Source organism: Apaloderma vittatum, unplaced genomic scaffold (assembly GCF_000703405.1).
Source record: "Apaloderma vittatum isolate BGI_N311 unplaced genomic scaffold, ASM70340v1 scaffold18316, whole genome shotgun sequence".
Taxonomy (NCBI): domain Eukaryota; kingdom Metazoa; phylum Chordata; class Aves; order Trogoniformes; family Trogonidae; genus Apaloderma; species Apaloderma vittatum.
This window is the reverse complement of record NW_009723577.1, coordinates 1-24360: the sequence shown is the minus strand read 5'-3', so window position 1 is coordinate 24360 and position 24360 is coordinate 1. Positions and strand designations below refer to the sequence as shown.

At 41.0% G+C, this 24360-nt stretch overlaps 1 protein-coding gene across 1 annotated transcript; it reads right to left on the bottom strand.

The window, feature by feature from the left end:
* Positions 1-217: 217 nt before the first annotated feature.
* On the bottom strand, positions 218-22117 carry CFAP221 (cilia and flagella associated protein 221). Its single transcript, XM_009872179.1, has 23 exons — positions 21979-22117; positions 21427-21527; positions 20337-20423; positions 20136-20231; positions 19567-19667; positions 17292-17395; positions 15040-15199; positions 14399-14522; positions 14200-14311; positions 13870-13978; positions 13227-13314; positions 11921-12010; positions 10492-10587; positions 8952-9042; positions 7295-7422; positions 6798-6878; positions 5661-5768; positions 5342-5518; positions 3718-3876; positions 3217-3311; positions 2582-2671; positions 2280-2399; positions 218-341 (listed from the first exon to the last, which is right to left on the bottom strand). Exons 1-23 carry the CDS (start codon positions 22115-22117, stop codon positions 218-220), a joined length of 2580 nt encoding a protein of 859 aa, XP_009870481.1.
* Between the last annotated feature and the right edge of the window lie 2243 nt (positions 22118-24360).

Below are 24360 nucleotides of genomic sequence, written 5' to 3'. Positions count from 1 at the left end.
AGCCAGTACACGGCTGAGGATTCTTACTGGAGCAATTACTTGTATCTGCAGTAATGGTGACAGTGAGAGTCCTTGACAGAGGTGGCACTACTGGTGATTCTCTTCGCATAAGAAGTTGCTGACCTCACTGAATACAAATACATGTAGCTGGGATGCAGGAGGCCTCACACATTAACAGGATAAGCAGTGCCAAACCATGGACTTCATAAAACTACTCTTATCCCAGAATAAGAGTTCTATTAAGTGCTTTCAGCTTCATTTTCTCCACATGTTTTTGAACCTTCTCTCTGAGCTCGTTGGTTCGGGGTTGAAAATGTCCATCTGGACGGTTGTGCAGGTCTCTGCAAGAAGTTTAAAAAGTCATTCGCATTTATCATAGCCAGGGGAGCTACCTAGGAATGCTGATAAAAACAAAAGAATAGACAAACATATTTCTCTCTTTTGTATAATGTACAGAGAGGGTACTCCATTACTTATGCAGAACTGGAAAAGGAGTGAAACTGTGAAAAGAACATTCACTCTTGGCTTGGCCAGCTAGGAAAGCTAACCACCTGACAGATAAACACATACTAGAGTGAGTTTTACACTTTATCTATGAAGCGCCATATGCCGTAACGGCCAGAACAAGAGAATCCACATGAAAAACTAATTTGCCTTAAGGATAAAATGCTGAAACTGCCGTAAAGGAGTAACGTGTTCTCTGTCATCTAGTGAAACACCACCCCACTGATAATCGTGAACACCCTTCAAGGCACAAAAGAAAGGACTGGGACTTCATTTCTTTCTAATGAATTTTTATTACCCTCTTTACAAAGCCAAACAAATAGGGAAATTTTCAACAAGGAAATATCAATAGCCAGAGGCATTTAATAAAAATGTATTTTCATTTTTGAAGAAAATGTCTAAAACTTCTAAAAGAAAGAACCTTATGGTCATAAAACTACTTACCCAGGAAAAGCACCATCCAACACTGTATCACTGTGGAGAAAAAGGTCACTCTTTAGTGAAGCAAGCTACCCCAAATCCCCATGTTCTGACAAGCCGAATGTCATAAAAAGCAGAAGGCAACACTGAGTCAGAGACACCTGTGTTTTCATAGCAAATTATCTTCAATCAATGCTGTAGCAATCACAATACAGCAATAAGTGTTTTGTCAGAAAGCTCCTAACATGCAGCACTCTTTAAGTTTAATGGCTGACAGTGGCACGGGATTTGAATGTCAATTAAATAATTTCCCTCTAAAATTAAAGAAAATGAGACATTGAAATCTCTTGATGGCTCTGAAAGTTTCAGGCTATTACACACATTCTGACAGCTAAGGCACATCATGACCACTTTAGAGAGGGGGCAACTGCTGGACAGAAAGATTAACTCACTTAATCCACGTCACACAAAGTATTTGTGGAACACAGGTCTAGAATTCCGCACTTTCTCCGGTGCTGCTCTGCAATCACTCATCCTACCCATAGTGGCCGCAGTGCCCCACTTTGCAGCTCATACACCAATTAGCACCCTGCCTGCAGGATCACATTCCGGCAAGTTACACACAGAGCATCCACTTCTGCTTCCAGCAAGTGCTGCTCTGAAACCACGGTGGCAATCATCATCCCCATCAAAGGCCCATTTGTCCCTCCTTGTCTCAATCTTCTCCTTCAAGGTTTCTCTGCTGAGCTGCAAACTCAGGCTTGACAACACTGAAGGCAAAAGGCAGAATTTGGCCCTTAGAGTGGCCAGTTTAGAACATTTTAGGGAGCAGGTAGTTCTGTGTTTATGGATGGAAGTTATTTTCCATGCTGTGCTGTATGCCTAAAACACAACGTGTGCTGGTGAAGTGCAAAGCAGGGGCAGCAGAGCAAATGTGACCCACTCCTAGGAAGAGCCTGAGGAAAAGGCACCATGCTGGGGGAAATTCTAGGGGCTCATTTCTCTGTGAGCATTAACAAATAGCTAACCAAAAGGGTCACTGAAAAGCAAACGCCACTGGTCCAGGAACATCGAGTATCTCTGTGATGGCAAGAAAACTGCCTCAAGTGCTCGACCATATTGTTAAAACTGAAATCAAAGACACCCAGGCCAGTGTGTCACATTCACAGCTACTTTCCAAGTCCAATTCGGAGATTGCACTTGCAGTGTAGATACGTTTTAACGTACCAGATCTGCATCACACTTGTGATGGAGACCCTAGAGCACCTCAGTATAATTTTCTACATAGTTCTGAACCAGATGTTTGTCTTCAGATTCCTTCCCATTCCCCTTCCCTAATTTCAAATTATACCCACCTTTCTTCTTTTGCTGATTTCTCTTTGCCTTCTTCTGAAAGTGCCTGCTCAATTTGTGGAAATTCAGCTCTCACCATCTCTGGAGTAAGAATCATTTTGAACTCCGTTTCATCTGTCTCACTAAACATTAGCAAGATGAAGAACAATTGGGCTTTATCCTTTTAGCCAACAACAACAAAGTATGTTTTATGTAAGAGGAACTTTGTGCTTTTGCCTTTGAGGATCTCTTAGGACAGGTTTAGACACACCCATACAAGTGTTCAAGACATAATCACAGTGAATATAAAACAGGAGAAACTTACTGGTCAATTATGTTTTCCCTGTCTCTCTCAGGTAAGTCACGCAGCAGTGGTGGTACATCTCTTGGAAGCATATCTAAACTGTAAGGATCCCTGTGACAGAAATGGCATTAGTTTAAGATGCCCAGAGAGTAACTGCACTCAATGCTTCTATTTTGAAGCTTCACAGTAGTTGTAGTTATAATGAAGATGATGTACTTTCAAATATTCCTGGAACATCTGAGCACATCAGAAAATGCTGTGATATGAGGGAATACGAATCTGAGAGACATTGGCTACCACTGGGTGCAGGTGCCCCTATGTTAAAGGTTTCACCACTCACACTTCTGCAGGACAGACAGTTTGTACCTCCCAGGGTCTTCTGGCATTGAGTCAAAAAGCATTCAGGAGAGATGTTAATGACAGTCCAGACTGGAACGGTCCATCCATGGCTCAGTATTTCCTCTAGTGATATGGTTCTCAGCCCACCCTTCAAAGAGGTCAGGAGGGGTTTTCCCTGTTGGTTTTGGATTTCTGAGGAGCAATTAATTCTACCCTTAGGCCTACTTTATCTATGGGACTAGTCATTCGTCAATGTAGCTCCAGAGAGCAGAAACTGATGCAGGGCAAAGGCACTGCCTATTCAAACCCTTTCTTACCTAGGTGCTGTACTTGTCAATGTGGGAGTGTTAGAAAGAGTGGAATATATCACTGGCAAGAATCTTCTCCATTCCATTACTCCACAAATCACTTCCTGAAATGACAAGTGCTACAGCGATCAAACCTCTAACACATAACACAGTGGGGAGAGTGGCTTGTAGGACAGAACATTTAACTTCTTGGCTAAAAATTTAATCTGGGGAGCTGCAAGTATCCACATTTAAAGGATTCTTCCTCCACTGCAAGGCCATGTAAATATGACAGATAGTGAAAAGAAGGAAAGAGCAGAAATATTCAGGGATAAATGACACAGACCAAGCCTAACAAGAACAAGTTATTCTGACCCATGTACTGACTATTTAGATGCATGCATAATTTGTATTTGAAAGTAACTTCTATCTAGGATGACTCTTCATCTTCCTTTTTGATTCCTTGGAGCAAATTTACAGTAAGAACATACTCAAGCCAGGTACTCATACAACAAAACCAAAAGGCCATACCTCATGATGCAGAAATTTCTTCTGTGTGACTGGAATACTGGATCCTTTGGGGCATTCCTTGGTAAAGGTATATTTTGGATGAGGACAAAGATGATATTCAATATTTGTTTCAGAATAGGCCAGAGGAGGTAAAACTGGAACTAATCCTGGAGTGGGGTTCTAAAAATAAAGAAGGGATCATTCTGAGTACCATAAAGAACTAAACTGATGAAAATTCAGTTCATACGGTTAATGTAGTCTTCCCAGATTCACACCTTTGTCTCATTGTAACTGTTCTGTTCAGTGTGATCCTTCATTTCCTGCCTCTTCCCCTCATCACAGACCCATAATCTGCCTGCCTTATCCATGCTCTCTGCTGTCTAGAATACAGCAACTTCAGTGTTGTTTCCAAGTTTGGAAGGAAGAAACTATTGCCTGATTACTCCAAAAATCTATTGTTGATTCTCCAAACAGTTCAGAATCTGAGAATGGCAACTGGCCTCACTGTGGTGGAAGCCAGTGAGCATTTTGCCATCTATTTCACTGCACCAGCACCTGTTTCTGAATCAAGTCTAATGTTGTGTAGCATGGGATCAGGCTGTGCCCGGGTCTTACACTGACATGACAGAGGGATGAAAGAGATGCACAGGGGATCTCATCAGTAAGTCCGCCGGACTCCCAGCCATATGCAGTGAGGACAAGTCTATACCATATACGTTATGTCAAGATGACCAGACAAGCATACTGGGCTCTGGGCCACTGTAGCCAAGTAATGCTGGAAGATAGAGCCACCCAAGCGAGGTACAGTGCCGTGCTGGCTTGGAGATGCTGCCCGTACCAATGCTCAGCACTTCACTGAGCTACACAGCTGCCTCTGCCTGCTCAGAGACACCCTGGGGACCTCCAGGCTGTGGTGCACCCTGTGGGAAATATCTTCCACAGCTGGTGCCAAGCAGCACAATCCACATGACAATTAATTAACAGAAAATCCTCCCGTTCATGTGGCTGCGATTTTGTTAATCTCTCTGCCTAATAATTTGGAAATGTGTTTTTGGAATGCTGTGACAACTATTGGAAACTCTAAGGTAGCAGGGTGCAATGTGAGCAAAACGTTTGACTTCCCTTTCCTCAGTTTACCTAAGGATCAGGCAGAATCACATCCCCTTAGCTGAGTTAGAAGGAAATATTGTGCCTGTCCCAGCTACCTGGGCAAGAGCATGAGGTTATAGAGGGACTGAGACACCAAAATCATGCCTTTCCTTTTAACATCCAAACAGGGAATCAAATTGACAAGAAAGAATGGACCCCACGACATTCCAGGGAATCCTGGGATTGGTGACCTTCGGTGGAGTGTGACACTGGAAGTGTCTCTGGTTCTCTGCTCACTGGCAACTTTGCCTTATCATCCCGTCCCTAAACTGATCAAATTGCACCTTAAAGTGAAACGGTGCCTGTCTCAGCAGGATGAACTCTGTCACCCCTACCTACCAGGGCTTGCACCTTTAAGGATTACTCTAACTCTTGATAGTTTTATATACCAATCTGAATAGGAGAATTATTCACCAATTCTACATCAGGCTTCTGAGGAAACAAATATGTTTTTCCTCCTATCTTAGGTCCTTTGTGGAAGTCAACTTCTACTTACAAAAATGCGAAGTGGGTTGCTCTCTGTAGGGTAGACTAAGGCTTGGGGAGGAACCAGGTTTAAGAGGCTGATATCCCTTTCTGCTGCTTCTTCCGGGGATGGTTTGTGAAAATCCATCCTCTGGGAGACCAGGTTAAGCTGCCCCTCAGGAGAAGCAACTACTTGAATCAACTCATCCTTGAAAAACAGAGACACCAAAGATTTTCAGAGAGTAGTACGCCTTTGGATATCGAATGTTGAGACAAAATCAAGCAAATAATTGCAGAAATGTTGGGTTAGGAGCGACTTCAGCACAATTTGCATTTAAGATGACTGTTACCTGGGCTCCCTGCCTCAGTGGTCGGGAAAGTTTTCGAGGTTTGTAACTTGTGGCTGCATAGTGTGTGCAAAACGGCTGGTACTTCATAACGCTGAAATGCTGAGGAATCTAAGTGCAAAGAAAAAAGGCGTGCTGCAGGAGATTACAATTATCCCTACTGATTAACTCACAGATGGACTGGGACATGCCAGCTTTATCATGGACATAGCACATCTCTGTGGTAAAAGATACTTGGATCACTATTCTGGAACATGGTATGTGAGCAAAACTTTGAGAAGCCATGCTTCGCCAGGACAAGCTGAATCAGTGCATAAAGGAATATTTCCATTCTTCCTTTTCCATGATAGATCATGGACTTAGCAGTTTCTTGATCAAATATATTAAACTTAGTGGTGTGAAGAAAAGCTGTGTTAAGTCATGTCCGTAACACTGACAGATGAACCAATGTGTAATAAGGGGAAAAGATGCTACAAGAAAGCTTCTAGATTTGTTGCACCACCTGATCCACCACATTGATCCAAAATCTGCACTGATTTAAACCAGAGGAAATATTTTTACTTCGATAGGGTGCAGAAATAATAGATCTTTTGCTATGCAAAAATTTGAGAGAAAAGGGTTTAGGATTCAAGAGAAAAAGAATGTTTCTGTGCTCACAAAGTTGGGAAAATGTTGTATGTTTCAAGAAGATGTTTGCATTTCCTGTGCAGGAATGAAGGAACTAATCATGCAGAACTGCATGCCAAATAAACAGACAACTTCTACTACTTTCTAGAAGGAATGGCACTTACATAATGTCACTTTTACAAAACTCTAAAATCAAAGGAAAAACTACGCGGCCCACTGCACTTGCAGCATCTTCCTTTGTAAAAGTACTCTGTTGTTTGAGACACAGTAATTTCAGAGGAGGTAATTAATCTCCCTGTCTGGAGAGAGGGGACTACTCCCGACTATAAGCTTGTTACTCTAGGAAAGAGGTGAAATTTGTTTTCAATAGAAGCATGCCAATCATACAATCATATTAAAGCAAAACTTCTACTGGGCTGCACACTGGGATCACTGAACCAGGCAGAAACAATGTCTAACTGGACTGGTGAAAGAAGGAAACATGATACCGCTGAGGGAGCTGTACTGACTCACCTTCAAGTCGTAAAAAGGAAGAACGTGCCTGACTTTCACATCTACAGATCCAACAGGAACTGTGCCAAGAGCATCAGGTGCCTGAAAGAATACAGTGTTTAAAACCCAGTGATATGGCAGGCATCTTGGTTTGCATGGCAGTAATCCATCAGCCCAGCTACTTGAAAACATACGGAAATAATTATGGAAGCATCTTGTTTGATATTTCTCCTGTCCTTTCTTGGACTTCGGCATTTCAGTTATTTATTTCTTTGCTTCTGTAAAATTGTGGGTGTTAACTAACTCTGAACATTAATGTGTAAATCACAGTTTTAGAATGCAATTAAGAGAATGCAAAGATTTTTTTACTCTTTTCACCAGCACCCTTAGTAAGTCTGAGGTCAAATGATTTGTTGGAACCTCAGAAATTTTGATAAAGGAAGTACTGGGCCTGTGGCCAATGTCTTCAACACAATTCTGTCTTGAGTTTTGGCCACCATTTTAGTTACTACACCTACCAAATCATGGTGCAATTCATCAGAACTCTGAAATGGGAATTCAAAAGGCAATATACGATCTTCAGATATGCTGGAAGAATAGCCTTTGCATTCTTCACTCTTCTCTGGTTTGCTGAAACTCTCGCTTTCTGTCATGAATGGAAAGTAAGTATTATTACTTTATGATATATCTTAATACACTGTTTCAAAAATAGAATTAAACCACAAAATACATTTAACATCTTCCTAAGATAGGATGTATCTAGTAATTTTAATATAAAAATGTAATATTTTCTAAAAGCTTTAAATGCCACATCTACGAGATAGCAGGCACAATACTAAGACTAAAAGACAGGTCTAATTTTCCCTTTTCTAAAAGGACATTGCAGCCTACTAACGCCAGCATGGTCCTCTATCTCACTCTGCTCAGCAGCACAGAGACAAGTTGGAAGGTCTCTGTTACACTGCCATTACACCATCTACTTGAGGCACCCCTACAACTCTTGCATACTGGGAATTAAAAGTGCTTGCTTGCACAAGCAGGAAAAGGCCTGATATGAAAAGGTATTTCAGCAGTTGTCAAATTGTGTGTGTACGAGGGAGTAGGAAATAAGAGACACAAATTCTCTTCTGTCCCCAGTTACCCAACCATGACTCCGATCCAAGGCCAGTTTTCTTCTATGACTGTTAAAGAACAAGTGCCTTTTCTAAGCTAGCACTTTCATTTTGTTGTAAAGAAAAGTGACTGCCTGAAAGCAATGGGAAAAGAGTAAGGAGGAACACTCAACCCAGTACTGGCCACCTAGCCATATACGTTCTTGGTCCTACCGTACCACTTCACCGAGTTCAGATATCTTGCCTCCAGGTGCCTTCCCTCTTCCAGACCCCACGCGATAGGCTCCTCTTATCCCACATCTCTAACCTCTCTGTTTCACATATTGTCACATCTACCCTTTCATTGTTCCTCAGGCCTATGAGTAGAATCAGAGAATGGTTTGGGTTGGAAGGGACCTTTAAAGGTCAGCTACTTTCAATCCTCCTGCCAGAGGAGGAGACATCTATCAGTAGACTAGGTTGCTCAAAGACCCATCCAACCCAAACTTGAACACTCCTAATGATGGAGCATCTATAACTTCTGAACTATTATTAAGTAGATAAGCTGCAAGGCTCCAAAAAAGAGTTAATCCCATTTTTAAAAATCTCGTAAATTTTAAAATTTCCTAAATAATAGACATATTTTGACCACAGCCATTTCTATCTTTTAGTAGGGCTTGTTCCAATAGGACAAGGGGTAATGGTTTTAAACTAAAAGAGGGTATATTCAGACTAGATATAAGGAAGAATTTTTTACAATGAGAGTGGTGAAACACTGGAACAGGTTGCCCAGAGATGCCTCATCCCTGGAAACATTCAAGGCTAGGCTGGATGGAGCTCTGACCAACCTGATCTAGTTAAAGATGTCCCTGCTCAATGCAGGGGGGTTGGGTGAGATGACCTTTAAAGGTGCTTCCAACCTAAACTCTTCTATGATTCTACCTTGTCACACTTTCTTTGCTGGAAGACTCCTTTGCAAGGACTCTATTTCTACATTTACATGTAAAGCACTTGACTCAATGCAGTACAACTTGAATTATCATAAATCACAGCCAAAATATCAGCTTGTTCTTCAACTCCTTACCAGACACAGGGCCTTCCTCCAAACCTCTGGCTTCTCTGGTTAGCCCACGGAACAGACACAGTAAACGATTTAGCCGAATCTGAATCACAATCTGAGAGAATGATTCTGAAGTTTATTATTAAGCTGAACACTCTGAGATTTACGATAGAGAAATATATATACCTTACAACTGTATTTGACAGAGCTCACTCAGACATCTCTATTTCAGAATTTTTACTATAGTTTTCAGTTCAGGAGGCAGAAAATGTGGAAAGAGAGATGGAGAATGGATCTCAACTCTACAGTAACACGACACAAAACCAGTTCAAAACTTCATTTAGTCTTACACATTAATCAGACCTTTTTTGCATAGGTCCTAATCTTTCAGCTGTATCTATTGGCATATATAGATTTAACAACGGATAAGCAGCCAGTTGAGTTGGTCAGGGCCATATGAACACTTGTGGCTCCGTAAGTACCAACCTGCACCATGCCATTTGCCTAGTGCCAGGTACCACAGGGTAACAACAGAGTCCTGGATCTTAATACCAGAGGGGGCCCTTTAGCCACCTCCTTATTAAGAGTATTTCATTTCAGCACCTCTGTATTGACCCTAATACTGTGAATGACTGGAGAAAAATATGCAAACTGGATACTAAGAGAGCAGGACATTTCCACATTGCTTGCTGCATTCAGATTTACTTGGAAAAGAGTAGTGGAGATACAAGATTATATTTAAAACCAATGAGGTAAATCATTTTACTGATTAGTCTTAGTTTCCAGGTTGGAAACTAAGTCTTAGTTTCCAGGTTGGATCTTTGAAGATCCAGGCTCCTGCTCCAAGCAAAGTCAGTGATAAGATCAGACCAGGTTGATCAGAGCATTTTCCGGCCTGGTCTTGAAAACATCCAAGGATGCAGACTGTACAACCTCTCTGGGCAACCTGCTCCAATGACTGACTGTCCTCATGGAGAAAAAGGCTTTCCTTATACACGATCTATCTCTCTCTTATTTGAACTTACGCCCATTGTTTCCCATGTTCCCAACACGCACCATCGCAAAATTCTGGAGACATCATCAGTAACCTCCTCGGAGGTGTTGGAAGGTGCTGGTTTCTCGCTCCACTTTCCCTCCCCAGGCTGAGAAAGCGTCTCCTCAGAGAGTCAGTGCTCCAGATCTTGACGATCTTGAGGGCTCTATATTAAACTTGCTCCAGCTTATTGATGTCTGTCTCGTACTAGAGGCCCAAAATTGGGCACAGTACTCTAGATACATTTTGGAACCTTCTCTTTTTTGTGCAAAATTATTTTTTTACTTTTAAAAAAATATAAATTAATCTGCATTTGTTTAGTATTGATTGTAATACTAAGCACCAGGTGAAGCAACTGCTGAGTACAAAACTTGCTCCAGATCTTTATTTCCTGGTGAAGAAGGGAGATATTTACCAAACTATCAAAAACTTAGCTAGCTGTGAAGACTGCTTACGTACTAGTTTGCACGTTCTTTTTTGCTATTTCCAAGGCATCATGCCATCACATTGCATTCTGTTTGTTCGCGTTACCTTGTATGCCACTTGCTGGAATTTCCTCAACATCCTGTTTCTGCTGTCCCAAGGGTCATTACGGAGCAAGTCGAATGTGGGATGGACACTTGGATGCTGCATGGTATTTTTTAAAAAAGGGACAGAAGACAAAAGAGACACCTCTTTTACAACTAGGCAAGGGAGAAATTTCCTCCAGCTCAAGCCATTCCTTGGCCTGAAACCCTATGTTATTTATAAACACTCAAATTAATTCAAGTGAAAATGTTTGCAGGATTGGCGTTCAACCAGAAGCCTTCACTGCAGGGCTTAATGGGAGGTAATCACCAAATATTTGCAGATGCAATATGGAGAATACAGAGATAATGTGCAGGGTTGGCATCCACGCAAATGACAACCACATATTATGACGTAAATGCGATACAAGGGCAGCCAGACAGTGGAGAGAAGGGACTAGGTCTCTACCGAATACACATTTCATCTTGCACAGATGTGAAGCTGGAATAGCTGCAAGGGGTCAAACCAGGAACCCAGCGAAACCAGTGTCCTGTCTCCAATAATGGCCGACAGAACACACCTACAGAAGGGCAAAAGACTAGGGTAAGCTTAGCGTGATAATTCCCCAGAATAACCTCCCCACATCTAGTGATCTTAATACAGAGATGATGTCTCTATATCTAATGCCTTCAAATGTTAGAATGCTCTCCGAACGCAAGCAAATCTCTTTCTTGATGCATTCTCTTCTCCAGCTTTAAAGCGACGTGGCAGAAGAATGTGGCACTAGAAGAGACTCTAGTAGCCCCATGGAGTACAGCACCACCCAACAGGAGGGCAGCTGCTCCATGCAGCCCCATGCTAGGTGTCATCAAACAATTTTCAGCACTTTGTATCAGGTGTAATAGTATAGTAACAGAGCAACTCCCACAGCTGTTACGCTCCTTAAGGAGGAGGTAGCAAGGATCCTTTGTGTTGCCAGTATTCAAAGTTTCTTCAGTAGCAGGGTATCAGTTGAACAAAGCTCCCAATAATCCTAGGAGATGGATCGTAAGAAGTACATTGCACTGTAGAGAAGGACTAAAAAATCGAAGTACCAGAAGGGTTCCTGTCAATCTGACTTGCAGGTAAAAGTTGCTAATTCTTGTGATATGCTTAACCCTATGTTTAGGCATAAGAAAGCTACTCCTCAGAGAACTTTCAGAAACAAGCAATGTGAATCTCAGGTTAGGCCAGCAGATTTCCACTTGTCTCTCATATTGGATCAGCAGAAGATGAGTCGTGCATGTAGCACAGTGTTTGCCCTACTGTAGTAAAAGCAAAATGGGAAATAAGATGCTAACAGAGAAATGGGAATATTAGAAAGAAAATATTTAGTGCCAAATATCTATGTCTATTTTTTTAGCTTAGGAGGTGGTAATAATATATTGCAGGCGAAAATAACATATAAACAAACCTGGTCAACAGGCCGGATAACGCGTCTGAAAGAAACTTCTACTTGGTTCCTTTGAAACTCCTGTTCTACGATAGGATCTCCTCTTTGGATCTGATTTGTCACCAGGAAGAATGATCATGTTAGTACAAAGCACCCACTGAATCTTCTCCCTTACAATTAGTGGAACTCCCTTACAATGTAACATTCTGGAAGTGCTCAACAAAACACAGACTTCTTTCCCTTCTAGGGAGTGACTATTGCAACCCTTGAGCAAGTAAGCCAAAGTAAAAGTCGGTCTTTTGAGGCCTGAGCTTCAGTCAGATCCCTGCCCTAATGAAACACAATTTGCTTTGCACAGTCAGAATCAGCCAGAGAGGGGCTACAGAACCAACACCACACATTAGCATCCCAACAGAGCTTCCCAGACGACAACAACACTGCAGCTTTCTTATGTTCTGTGAGCATCTCTGTCATGGTTTCCAGTGGTGCCAGCTCTTGAGTCTGTTCACACATGAAACAATTTACTACTAACACCATTTCACCTCTTTGAGACCCTCTCAAAGTGTTCAGGCACGCTGGATGAATACCAGGGCTTCTTTTCACTGTGCCTCTTCCATACCAGTCCCACTTCCCTATTGTTTCATTTCCGGGATACTATTATGTTTGAAACAAAGACCTTGGGGTTACTTTGCAGAGCAAAATACCCATGATTTTCATGGACTGGACTTTTAGTTAATACAATGGAAGGCAGACCAGTTAACAGTCTCCAGGACAGCCATTCCCAGGTTGTATAACCTAGTGGCCATTCAAACCAATGATGGAGGGATAACAAATACTCTGCGAGGCCTAGTGACACTCAAGGTGAAGTAACTGACAGCATGAGCAACAAAAATGCCTCTGCCAGAAAGTCACAGGGGCAACTGTGAAAACAGTCAGAGATCTCCACAGCCTCTCTGGCCAACAGGTAAGTAAATAAATGTTTCTAAATAAAGTTAACATACTTCTAATTCAGCAATACAACAATCTTACAATTTAGATCCTATTTTCACTCACTTCCACCTTTGTCAGTACTAAATATGATGTCCGAACTAATTCACAGTGCCTAATTCAGTGTATAAATTAAGCCTCTACCCTATCTATAAATAATTTCACTCCCATAACCAGCTCCTTGGAAGTCAGTGGTTTGTCAGAAGCTACTACAGGTTTGCATTGATGTATGAAGACAAATTGAAGATGTAGAGAACTTGATACAATTCACCAGCACATTGAATAATCTGGAAAGTATAAATTTGATTTTAAATTTATAGAAAAAACAGTGAAGACTTACCTTGTATTGCTCTTCTTCCCTCTGTCGGTTTTCAATAATGTCTTTTCTAAATTCCATAGAGACTGGATCTTTGCCTTTATGAACCTGCCTGTATTTACAGTGGAAGCAAGAAAAACGCTTTACTTAATGCACAGTTTGCTTTATTTGAAGGCTAAAGGACTTATTCTCCTCTTTCCTAAGGTGTCTAGGGTTGCATAACATTCAGCATAAGAGCAGATCTGTGGATCGCAAATGAAACCATGGTGTGCTTACACGCACAGCTGTGTGTTTTACTTTAGGCCATCTGATGTACATGCACAACTCTGTTCCCTCCATTATACATTTTAGTCAATCTAATGAAAACGTGACAAAAGGTTCCTTTGCTCCTGAAGGCACAAGATAGGATGTCTGATAGCAAGGTTTGCAGCAGTTTTCTTTCTGAATGCAACCATAACACAGTCACAGAATTCATTGGGTAATACTATGGATTACTACTAAGACTGGTCTTAGGCAGAAGAGAAAAAAATGAAAGTAAAACAACAGCAACTGGGCTGTAAAACAAAGAAATGGCAGCGTTACGCAGTAGTGGATATTGCATACCTCATTCATGGAGGCCTTAGTTAAGCAAGGGCCAGTGTTGTTAATGTGGTTAACTGACACTTACCACTTCAGATTATTTGCTTCCTCTTCCTGAACATTTTGTTTGACTTTTAGTTGAAATACGGCTTCCTTCATCTGCCTTGTTTTTAGCTCTTCATCGCCTTGGCAAAGGGCTGCAGGAATATCAGAAAGTCATATCATACCTCAAACTACATTGAATTTTTAATTGGGAAATTCACCCATTATTATAACTGAACTCATTAATACACAAAGCTAAGGTGAGATTTCTTACAGAAACTACAATCATATCACCTCAGCAATTCTGAAGCTGAGATCCTCATCAGAAACGTACAAATAATGCTAAGACCAAGTTTATGCTGCATAATTACATTACCTTCTTTCAAGTCCTTAATCTTCAATTTGCCTGGTTCCTGATTCAAAACAGTAGCTACAGCATGTGGATTTGACAAGTCTGTGGGGAATCTGAGGTTCTGGCATTCAATTTCCTACCAAGATATAAATGAATAGGAAGAAACAGAAACAAGAAAGATTTTCAGCCCAGGAAAGTACTTGTGATTATTATCTCTTCACACCTTTATTTTTTGAATAGGTCTCAATCTTGGTTGGCTGAATTGGTCCCTTTTCCACACCATGGATTTTCCTGCAGACATAGCTTTTTTCTCTGGACGACTTTGTTGTTTGTCAAAATGTTCTTTTCTAGGTGTCAGAAGAGCAGATATTACACTTACAAGTACTCTGTAAATGACATATAAGTCTAGTACGTCAGCTTATATCTTCTTTAGATATAGAAAGAGACTGGAAATTTTTCTCCCAAATTACTACTGGAACCAAACTTTCTCATCCTCAGAGTTCACAAAAAATTAAGTACAGCCCAAAAGACCTTATTGCTCAAAACCCACTGCATCTTGCAAGGCCTCAGCAATAAGAATAACATAGAGCAAGCATAACAGAAGCTGAAATTCCTCAACATTTATTTATAGATCTGTAACTTCTCATTTTTGTTTTGATATTGTTTCACTTCATAAAAGGCTATTCAGAGCAAATGATGCAAAAGAGCAGGTACATGTATTAACTGTCAAACTACATTGGTGCATTTGAAGTCCCCACAGAAACAAATCCTTAAAATGATTACAGCAAAAAGCATGAAATCCCATTATATAGGTATTTTTTAGAACTGGGCAAAAATACTCAAAGATCAGTCAGCCACACATACATTAGACCCAGATGTGGTGTTGATGTTCCTGTGAATACACATACATAGGGTTTTGAGTGAAACTGTGAAATCCATAACTGCATTGTCATTTGTGCTGTTCCATACTCAAGTGGGGAATATTTCACAGTTACTTCCACTTTCCCATTGCCTGGAATGATTCCTGTGATTAGAGAAGAAAAACAGTAAGAGTCCATCTAACATGAGCCCACTGATGTATGCTGAAATTTATTCTGGACTACATTTTTTTAAAACAGTATTAATGTTTGAATGGATAGCAGTAGGCCTGGAAAATATTTCAGGTCTCAAAGTGTCTTTCAAGAACCATACATTGCCAGGTAATGGGAGATATTCTGCAACAGCAGAGATTTGACAGCAAGACTGTAACAGTTTCTACTGTTGTGAAAATTATTGCCTGTTTATATGCAGAAATTCTTCAACTGCATCTGCCAGTCTCAAGTTTCTGGCATTTCCTGCTTTCATGAGCAAAGCATTATAAGCACATTCCTCTGTGTTTTTCCAAATTGGGGAAATCATCTGGATTTGATGTGTTACCTATCTTTACTTGGTCTTACTTCGTTATTACCTGTTCTATTATTTTCTCAACCATTTTAACCACTTCTCATATCCCTAAACATTCAGTCCAATCCCAGGATACAGGCCCTGACACTCCTCAGCATTTCTGCAAGAAGGAGTTTATTCAGCTCATGAGAGATATTAATTTCTCAATTCTGTAAAGTGGCTGTTGGCTATTTTTCTGGATCCTGTAGTTTTAAATACCAGTTAGTTTCATTGGGATTTCTTTTGGTGTGTGATCTCAGAGCACAATGACTTCAGTAGGAGCTGAAAATTCTTAGCGCTTTTCAGGACCTCAGAGTGGCCTTCGGCACCTCAGAGTTTCTAGCTACCAAAGTTCCTGACTGACTTAGCTTTTACTGGGTTAATGTTTTTTTTCTAGGATATTTTTGTTCCCCTTTCTCCCAGGAACTAAGCCAACTTCGGAAACATGAATTAGTTCCAGCCACTTTGTCTATGATTATGCAAAAACAAATCAAAAACTTTCTGATCAATTTTACTTTTCCCTAGTTTTACTCAATTGTAATATTATTTCTTTTGTTCCTTGATACATCAGAACTTCTTTAAGCACAAAGAAAGAATACTATCCTGAAAGAATGACCCAAAACAAGGCAGCAGCATAGTTCTTGTTTGTGAACCCCACATCTGATAGAATCCAACTACTATCTCTGAAGAAAGAAAATCCATCTGACAAGACAGGGAAAACTCGTATCATCGTACATACAGAACAACAGTAGCTTTTATTGAAGTGCCTAAATAATAAAAGTTTAAATTCCAGTGTCACAAATGGTACTAAGCACCAGATTTGCGACAGTTTTTATTATTTAGATCTTTATGTATTTTCATGGAATTGACCAGATTGCCTCAGGGAATTATGCAGCCAGGTCTCACGCACTTACAGATTTTTGTCAGAACACACAGACACTTACATGCTTCTGCCAGCACCTGGCAAATATAACAATGACAGCAACTGACCTGCAAACAGTTGTATCTGCCTCAAGACAGGGCTTTCTCCAGCATTACTCGTGAAAATAGCTGAGCACACCACAGACAAAAGTCTCTGCCTCCTGTAAAGCCTGTACCCAGAGGTCTAGACTAAATCTAACACCCACTGCCATCCCATGGAACACCTGCAGCGCTGTGTTTTGAGCCCAGCACTGTAACCACTCCCAAAGCAACAGACACAATTCCATCAAATTCTTCCAGAGCATTAGGGGGAAAAGGTACAGGGATATGTTTGACAGGGCAGAGGCCACCTTTTACTTCCAATCAAGTAACACAATGCATACCTCTTCCACAAAGACAGATTTTTGCTCCTTTACAGGGGCAGAAGCCAGACAGTCCTTGGGGGAAGGTGTGACAAAGAGTTGAATTCGGGCTTCCTGCCTCTCTCCTTTACAAGGGCCGCACAAAGAGGGAAGATAAAGGCCGGATGGACTGTTTGCGACTTCTCATATTTTGCCAGACGTCTGTAACTGGGCATTGGCAAAACAAATCCGCCAGCCACAGAGGACTATTTGCCATGAGGCTACATACAACTAGCATTTATCAGCCTGCATTTACCCGGAAATACTCTGAGGCAAAGGCTTTTTCTGTATAGCACCAAATACACTGTCACAAGTAACTACACTTAGTAAATATAGATTTAACATATACAATTTAAAATTAGTTCAATCTACCAGATGTTGGCTGGACAGTGAAGGCTCTGTGAGGCTGAATAAAATCAATGTGGAACTCAAAATCTATTGGACAGCTGCACTGCAACGGGATAACATACTCCTTACTGAAAAGAGAGAAAGGAAGAAAGAAGTTAATGAAACTCCAGTTGTTCATCAATTACAAGCTTGAAAATTGTATTAGACACAACATGCACTACGTTTATTTTTATTCAGATGGATGGGTTACTTATTAATGTGAAAATAACTATTCCTTCTCGTTCCAAAATAACAAAATATTTCAAATCTTTCACTCAGTGAGGAAATTAGAGTTAAATGTTGATTTTACATTTTTACTTACTTTCTCCTACCCATACAGAATCCAGTTAGAGAAAAATTTATAAAATTTACCTTTTACAAGTCATTTATGTGTATCCTCAAATTCTAACAAACTGCAGTATCTATCAAGCACAAACAATCCAGCGTGGACCAATAATAAGTACAGAACCAGAAACGTTCTTTCTCCCACGGTCCTTGTGGAAGACGATAAGAAAAGACTATGCAGTCTTCAAAAGTGAGGAGAACTCCAACATAACAGAATGACTGGACTTCAACTATAGAAATAATGATGCTGTGGTTGATTTTCATAAAGGCCCTCTATGTCTCACACGGGCTGTGTGAGGGGCATTAGCACACGTTTTCAAAGTGACTTACTTTTGTATGCATCTATTTTCATGCATCAAATCAAAACACAAAGGCATTGGTGTAATACCACACATCATGATACAAATCAAGACCAATTTGCCTGGTCTTATTTCTGCTTTTCGTAAACTGTCTGACTGAACTCCTATCCTGCTGATTAGCAAAGAATGCCTCTTATACACTGTGTTCCTTTGAAAGCACATTCTGAAATGCCTAAGCAAATAAACAGTAATAACGAAGTCCTTTTCGTTCTGCCTTAATGTGATCATGAAGAAGATTTAACAGCAGACTGGGAAGGCAATTTTTATTTTTTAAGGTATAGTGCAGCTTGCACAGCAACCAAAGTGCCTTAAAAACAATTATGCCTGTTGCCTGATGGACCTTCTGTACTGAAGGAGAAAGCTGGGTGGTAGAATGTCGGTCTTACCCTACACTTATGGAACTAAAAGGCAGTTTTTCCATTGAGCTCAGAGGATTATGGACTGAGCCCATAGTTCCTGAGGTTCTGTATAGTCCCAAGTATCCCAGAGAGCTTTCATGGACATGGACCTGTCGGAGTGAGTCCAGAGGAGGCCATGAAGATGATCAGGGGGCTGGAGACCTTGCCCTGTGAGGACAGGCTGACAGAGTTGGGGCAGTTCAGCCTGAAGGAGAGAAGGCTCCAGGAAGACCTTATAGCGGCCTTCCAGGACTTAAAAGTGGGCATACAGGAAAGCTGGGGAGAGACTCTTGATCAGAAGGTGTAGTGACAGGATGAGGGGAAATGGTTTCAAATGGAACGAGGGTGGATTGAGGTTAGATATTAAGAAGAAATTCTTTACTCTGAGGGCAGTGACACCCTGGAATGGGTTGCCCAGAGAAGTTGTGGATGTCCCTTCCCTGGAAGTGTTCAAGGCCAGGTTGGACGGGGCTTTGAGCAACCTGGTCAGGGAGGTGTCCTTGCCCATGGCACAGGGGGTTGGAACAAGATGTTCTTTAAGGTCTCTTCCAACCCCAGCCATTATATGATTCTGATTTTTAGGAAAGTTTTTAACAGACTAATGATGAAAAATACTTTTAAAAATTTAGGATTGAAACCATCAGGTTTTTTTTTCAGGAACTCTTCCAAATCCCTGTTGTATTGCAAAATTTCCCTGTTGCTTATCATTGTATTTTGTACTCTAATTTCTTCTTTGTATTCATAGAACACAAAAATCCTGGATATTTCAGCTCATGCCTTCATTTCCAGAAGGCTTCACCTTGAAAAGAAGATCCATTCGCTTAGGACTCATTAACACTAAACAGACATGGCACTCGGGAGTGCAGACTATGAACAGCAGCCATATAGCTTCACCATATGATGAATGAAGTGAATCAGCACTGATTTAGACTAACTGAAACCTCAGTTCCCTCTATGTGTATATTTAGTTTGTACGGCATTTACTCTCCTGTGAATGTGCACTTGAAACAGTTCATACATGGAATGACTTCGCAGTTCAGATCGTAGCTAACTTTCTTAAAGCTTCCAAGACCTTAAGTTGTACAAATAGAGGAAAATGAGATTTTTCAGATTTTGTGCATCTCACAAAATGTGGACAAATGTCTGTCTTTAACTCACCTTTTACCAACTGACACATCAGACAGATTTATAAATGATGGAAATTCTACAACATTCGCAACAGGATAAGCATGCACAGGAATGAGTAATGTGTCTTCTCCCTAAAAAACAAAAGGGGGGGGATATTTATTTCTTGCTGCGAATAGAAGTTATGGGAAGAAAAGGTTTCTGTAGTAGTTGGCCAGTAAGTGGGCATAAAACATCTTCAAGATCACCATTGTGTTGCACCTCAGGATACTGATACTCTACCTGTCTAACCTTCCAGACTTTCTGCAACTACCTAGTGCTCCTCCGAGCCTGTTCAGCCATGACAATACATCAGCGCAGCACCAAGACTTATCTACTGGCAATGAATAAGGAAGATACTCTATCCACAGCTCTGTGAAGTTTACAGAGAGAAAAAATTTAAATGCTTAAAATAAAATACTCCAGTCAAGATCTACTGGGAATAAATCCATGTGGCTCTAGAAAATTAACTGTACCTCTACTTTATCATTATCATCACATCTTGTACTAACAGTTGTTTCATTTCATTACAACTGTAAATATATTTTGTAATAAATCCTCACCTGACAGTGAATTCGGACACAATCATAGTAATACCGCCACTCATCAGGACAAAAATCAACAGTTACCACATATGACAAGCCAGGGACAAGCCGGTGCTGGAAAATGACACAAAATAAGGTAGAATGCATGTAAAAGCCACTTATATGACACAAAACCAGCGCTTCATGCAAAAAGCAGTGTGAAGGCTTCCTGATACTTACTGGTTTTTTGTACTTGATCTGAAAATACTTTGTCTGGGGTGGCATTATGTGAAGGTTTATTACATCACCAGAAATATTTATCAGCTTCTGTAGAACAAAAGAAAATCAAAATCACAAAACACTTTACCATATAAGAGGTCAAATGAGAATGTCAACTGAGACTATTCATAGCAAAGAAGCTGTATTAAACAAGAAAGCGATAATATTTACTTTAGCAGAAATAATTCTGAATACGCTCTGAATTTAAAAGCAAATTGCATCCTGCATTTTTATTCTTTGGAACCAAGTCACGACTCCTTGCCTAGGAATCACGGTCTCACTAAAGACCATGCTACTGTTGAATCAAATTCTGGTCCTGTTTTGCTCATGCGCAGAGGGAACAAAAAAAGAAACAACTTACTGATGTCACTTTTATAGAGGTCTGAGACAACAGAAATTATGTAATATTCCATGGCTTTGTTTTGGATCACAAAGCAACAAACCTTTGTATGGTTACAGCACAGCCCATAAAGCCTCTTGCACCTTGCTTACTTTCATTACACCTGGAGAACCTAGTCCACCATAATCACCCAATGTCTACCCCAAAACATTTCGCACATAAATAAAGAAGGCAGACAAAGGGCAAACAAAGAGAAGAAAAGGAAACACCCAGACTGTTCACAAGGAAAGGTAATGAAACTCATGTATTGAGTTTCTTTCTTCAGCTTAAACTGCTCGTGGCAGAAGCCCAGAGGTGCTTTCAAGAATTTCCCATCAGTGAACGTGCTCACAGACACACAGTGACATCCAAGTACACTTTGAAAACTGTCTCTTATGGAGTTGAAGCGTGAATCCTTCATTCATGACACGCAAGTCACAGATCACCAACACTGCTCACAGACACAGAAAACAGAAAGGTAAAAGAGAGACTGTAAAGGACAGTGATGTACACAGCATGGTACTCGTCTGTCTTGTCACCACAGGACCACTGATTTTAACTGCTGCTTCTTAGAGCACTCCATAAAGCAAAAGTCCTCATGACTACAGGCAGTCCATTCAGCTTCTGTTGTCTTTTTAAGAGCCCCAAAAGGACTCCTGCTTTGACACTTACCAGTATTTGTTGGTGATGTTTTCCAAGTTCGTACCCTCCATAGTGTAACATAGCAGGCTCGGCCTGTATAACCTTGCTCCTCTGAAATTCTGAATAAATCTCTACAGCAATATATAATAAAATAGGCAGAAAAGGAGACCAGGTGAAACACACATGATGATTGTTACTTATCGTGATCAAGTACATTTATGTTGCACCTGATATTTCATAGAAAAAATGAATGAGAAAGGGATTATTTCTCCTGTTAAGCAGGCATGACCCTTTAAATGGAAAGTTCAGGCTGCATTTACTACCCGAGCTGAGCCATGATCCTGTTGCTAGGCTATTTCTTGGTGACATGGCTTCAACAAGCCACCCCAAAATTCTAGGGCCAACCAGGACCAGTACAGCCACTGTTTCTTTCCTGACTACCTTTCCTGTGATCTGGGCTCACAGAAATACACAATTTAAGCAACAGGATGGGAATTTTACCTGAGCTGCAAAAAAAATAAAAGCCAAGTGCCTCCTAGGATTGCTCCAACGTTGAGGAACAGTCAGAGAGCAGAAACTTACTTGATTCCACCAGGTGATTGGGGACAGCATGTCTTTTTTTAGGTTCTTCCACTAGGCTGCCCAGAAGGACGCTGGGTATTTTCTTGAAGGATTTCTTAGCAATCGTGATTTCTGTGGAGGCTGATTGAACCACATCCATGTTAGGACAGAAATGGAGTCCGAATGGTACTAAAATTCCTCAGCACCTGGGGGTGAATCAAAATAACATGATGAAAATATCTTCCCTTGCACTGGTAACATCTGTTGCCTAAAACTGCCAAAAAAAGTATTTAGGAGAGGATGTTACTTTTTTTTTCCTACTGAAGTAGATTACTGTGTGCTAAGCAGAAGGACAGAGGGATTCCAGGAAACCCTGCTCCCACTGCAAGCCCTCACACTTTGGGCATGTTCATCAATTCTAAGTCTAATTTAGGACATTTGGCTTTCAGGACTGTGTAAAACATCTCTCTCGTCTTGCACGTCCCCAGCACAGAGAAGGAGAGAAGGTTCTTCTGATAATTCCACTATCCAAATTGATTTCTGCAGAGATGTTCTTCCAATCTTTTCTGAGTGTTTGGGTTGTTAACTTGCAGATTCATTTTTAAATATTAATATGAGGGATAAGAAAATTGGCATTTGAATCTTTTGTTTGGATAGCATCATCTAGGTTATTTGTTTGGTGAAGATAACTGTAAACCCAGAAGGCCAGGGCTATTATAGATCCTGTGTTAAGTAAGCACAGCTATCAGAACATAAACTTCCCTAATGACAACCACAAATATTTCAGAATAAGGACACCAGACACAATCCATCCAGAAGAAATTATCTTCCTAAATACAGCACGTAGACCTTGGCTCTCCTACGAATCAGAGAACTGCGTGGAGAAAAAGACAAGATACTTTTGGAAAAAGTACCAAGTTCAAATGTCACAATGTATTTTTCAGCCCTCAAGAAGGGGGCTGAAACCACATCATTTTGTATTTGTTCTTCATGACCAGGAAAGTGGATGTGCAGCTTAGTACAGTGCCACATTAACATCAATACACACTTGAACTCACCCAGTGCTGGAGGCTATAGGCTCCTGCTGCCAGGCTCTGGTCACGAGGCACCTTCCTGCACCCGGAGCAGTGGCACAAAGGCTGATGAGCTGCTTGGACAACAGAGTTTGGTTGTGTGATCCACACCATGGCAACAGTTTGACATTCAGCAGTTCCAAAGTTGAATTATTACTACCAGGAGTGCTATTGTGTTCGTTTTGTTGTTTTAACACTCTCATACCGGCTTGAAAGACCTTAATGGCCCCCAACCTTAAAGGTAACATTGATCAGTAAAAGTCTGAGGGAGGAAGGGCAGAGGGGAGCATCAAAGTGATGCCCAGCATTCCTGGGTCAGCACTTTTGATGACCAAAGAGGTCCCCCTCACCCACTACATTTTATGGTCTCATCTCTGGTATTTGATTATCTAGTCTGCTTTAGGTCTTTCAGACAGAAGTTGAGAGGTCATGAAGTGCTGTCTTGATCTACGGCCCCATGCAGCATTATATAATAAAAATAACAAAAAGCATAAAATAATGTGCCACCAGTACCCTGGCCTCAATAGTATCTTCCACTTCATGGCTGCAAGTACAAATTTTCCACTTGCAACAGAAAATCTGTAAGAGGATCTGTATTATTGTGTTGTGCAACAGTATACTTCTCCTGAGGTAGTGTGACTAACCAAACTCGGACAAAAACATGCTAGAAAATTCTAAACGCAAGGCTTACGTTCTTTCCACTCATGTCACTCAAATTTATACAACTGCCATCCTCCTTCTCTTGGTCGGTAGTCCCCATCAGGAATACAAGTTTTGAAAAGCTGTAGACAGATTTATATTAGCAAAGGGTTTCCGGTGTGATCTCATCAGTAGTTTAAAATGATGCTACCACCACCACTCACAGCGTCAGTAACACACTGCAGCTTTCCTCAAAGGGCTCATACAGGACAAATGTTTATGTGCCAAGGTCCTGGCATCTGACTGATAGACCGATGTTCTTAAGTCTTCCAGGATACCTGTCTGTTCTTAACATATCTGGGTTTGTTGGTTTTTTTTGCAAAGCCACTAACAGGAGAGTTCTGGGGCTGTGAAATCCTGGTTCCCTTGAAGGCAATGACAAAACTCAGCCCAGCCCCCTCCAAGCCAGGGTGTCCCCCTTCATCTGCTGGCACTTGAGCTTCTAAACCCTGTGTCCCACAGAGCTCGCAGCACCTCTCACCACCAGACAGGGATGTGATTTAATGCTGTTACATACTGCATGAGATTCGCAATAGCATGGACGTGCTCTTCAGGGTAAAGGAAAAGGTGATTTTAACGTCCACTCGATATAATTATAGGGGCAGAAGGGCTCACATCACCGCACGTACCT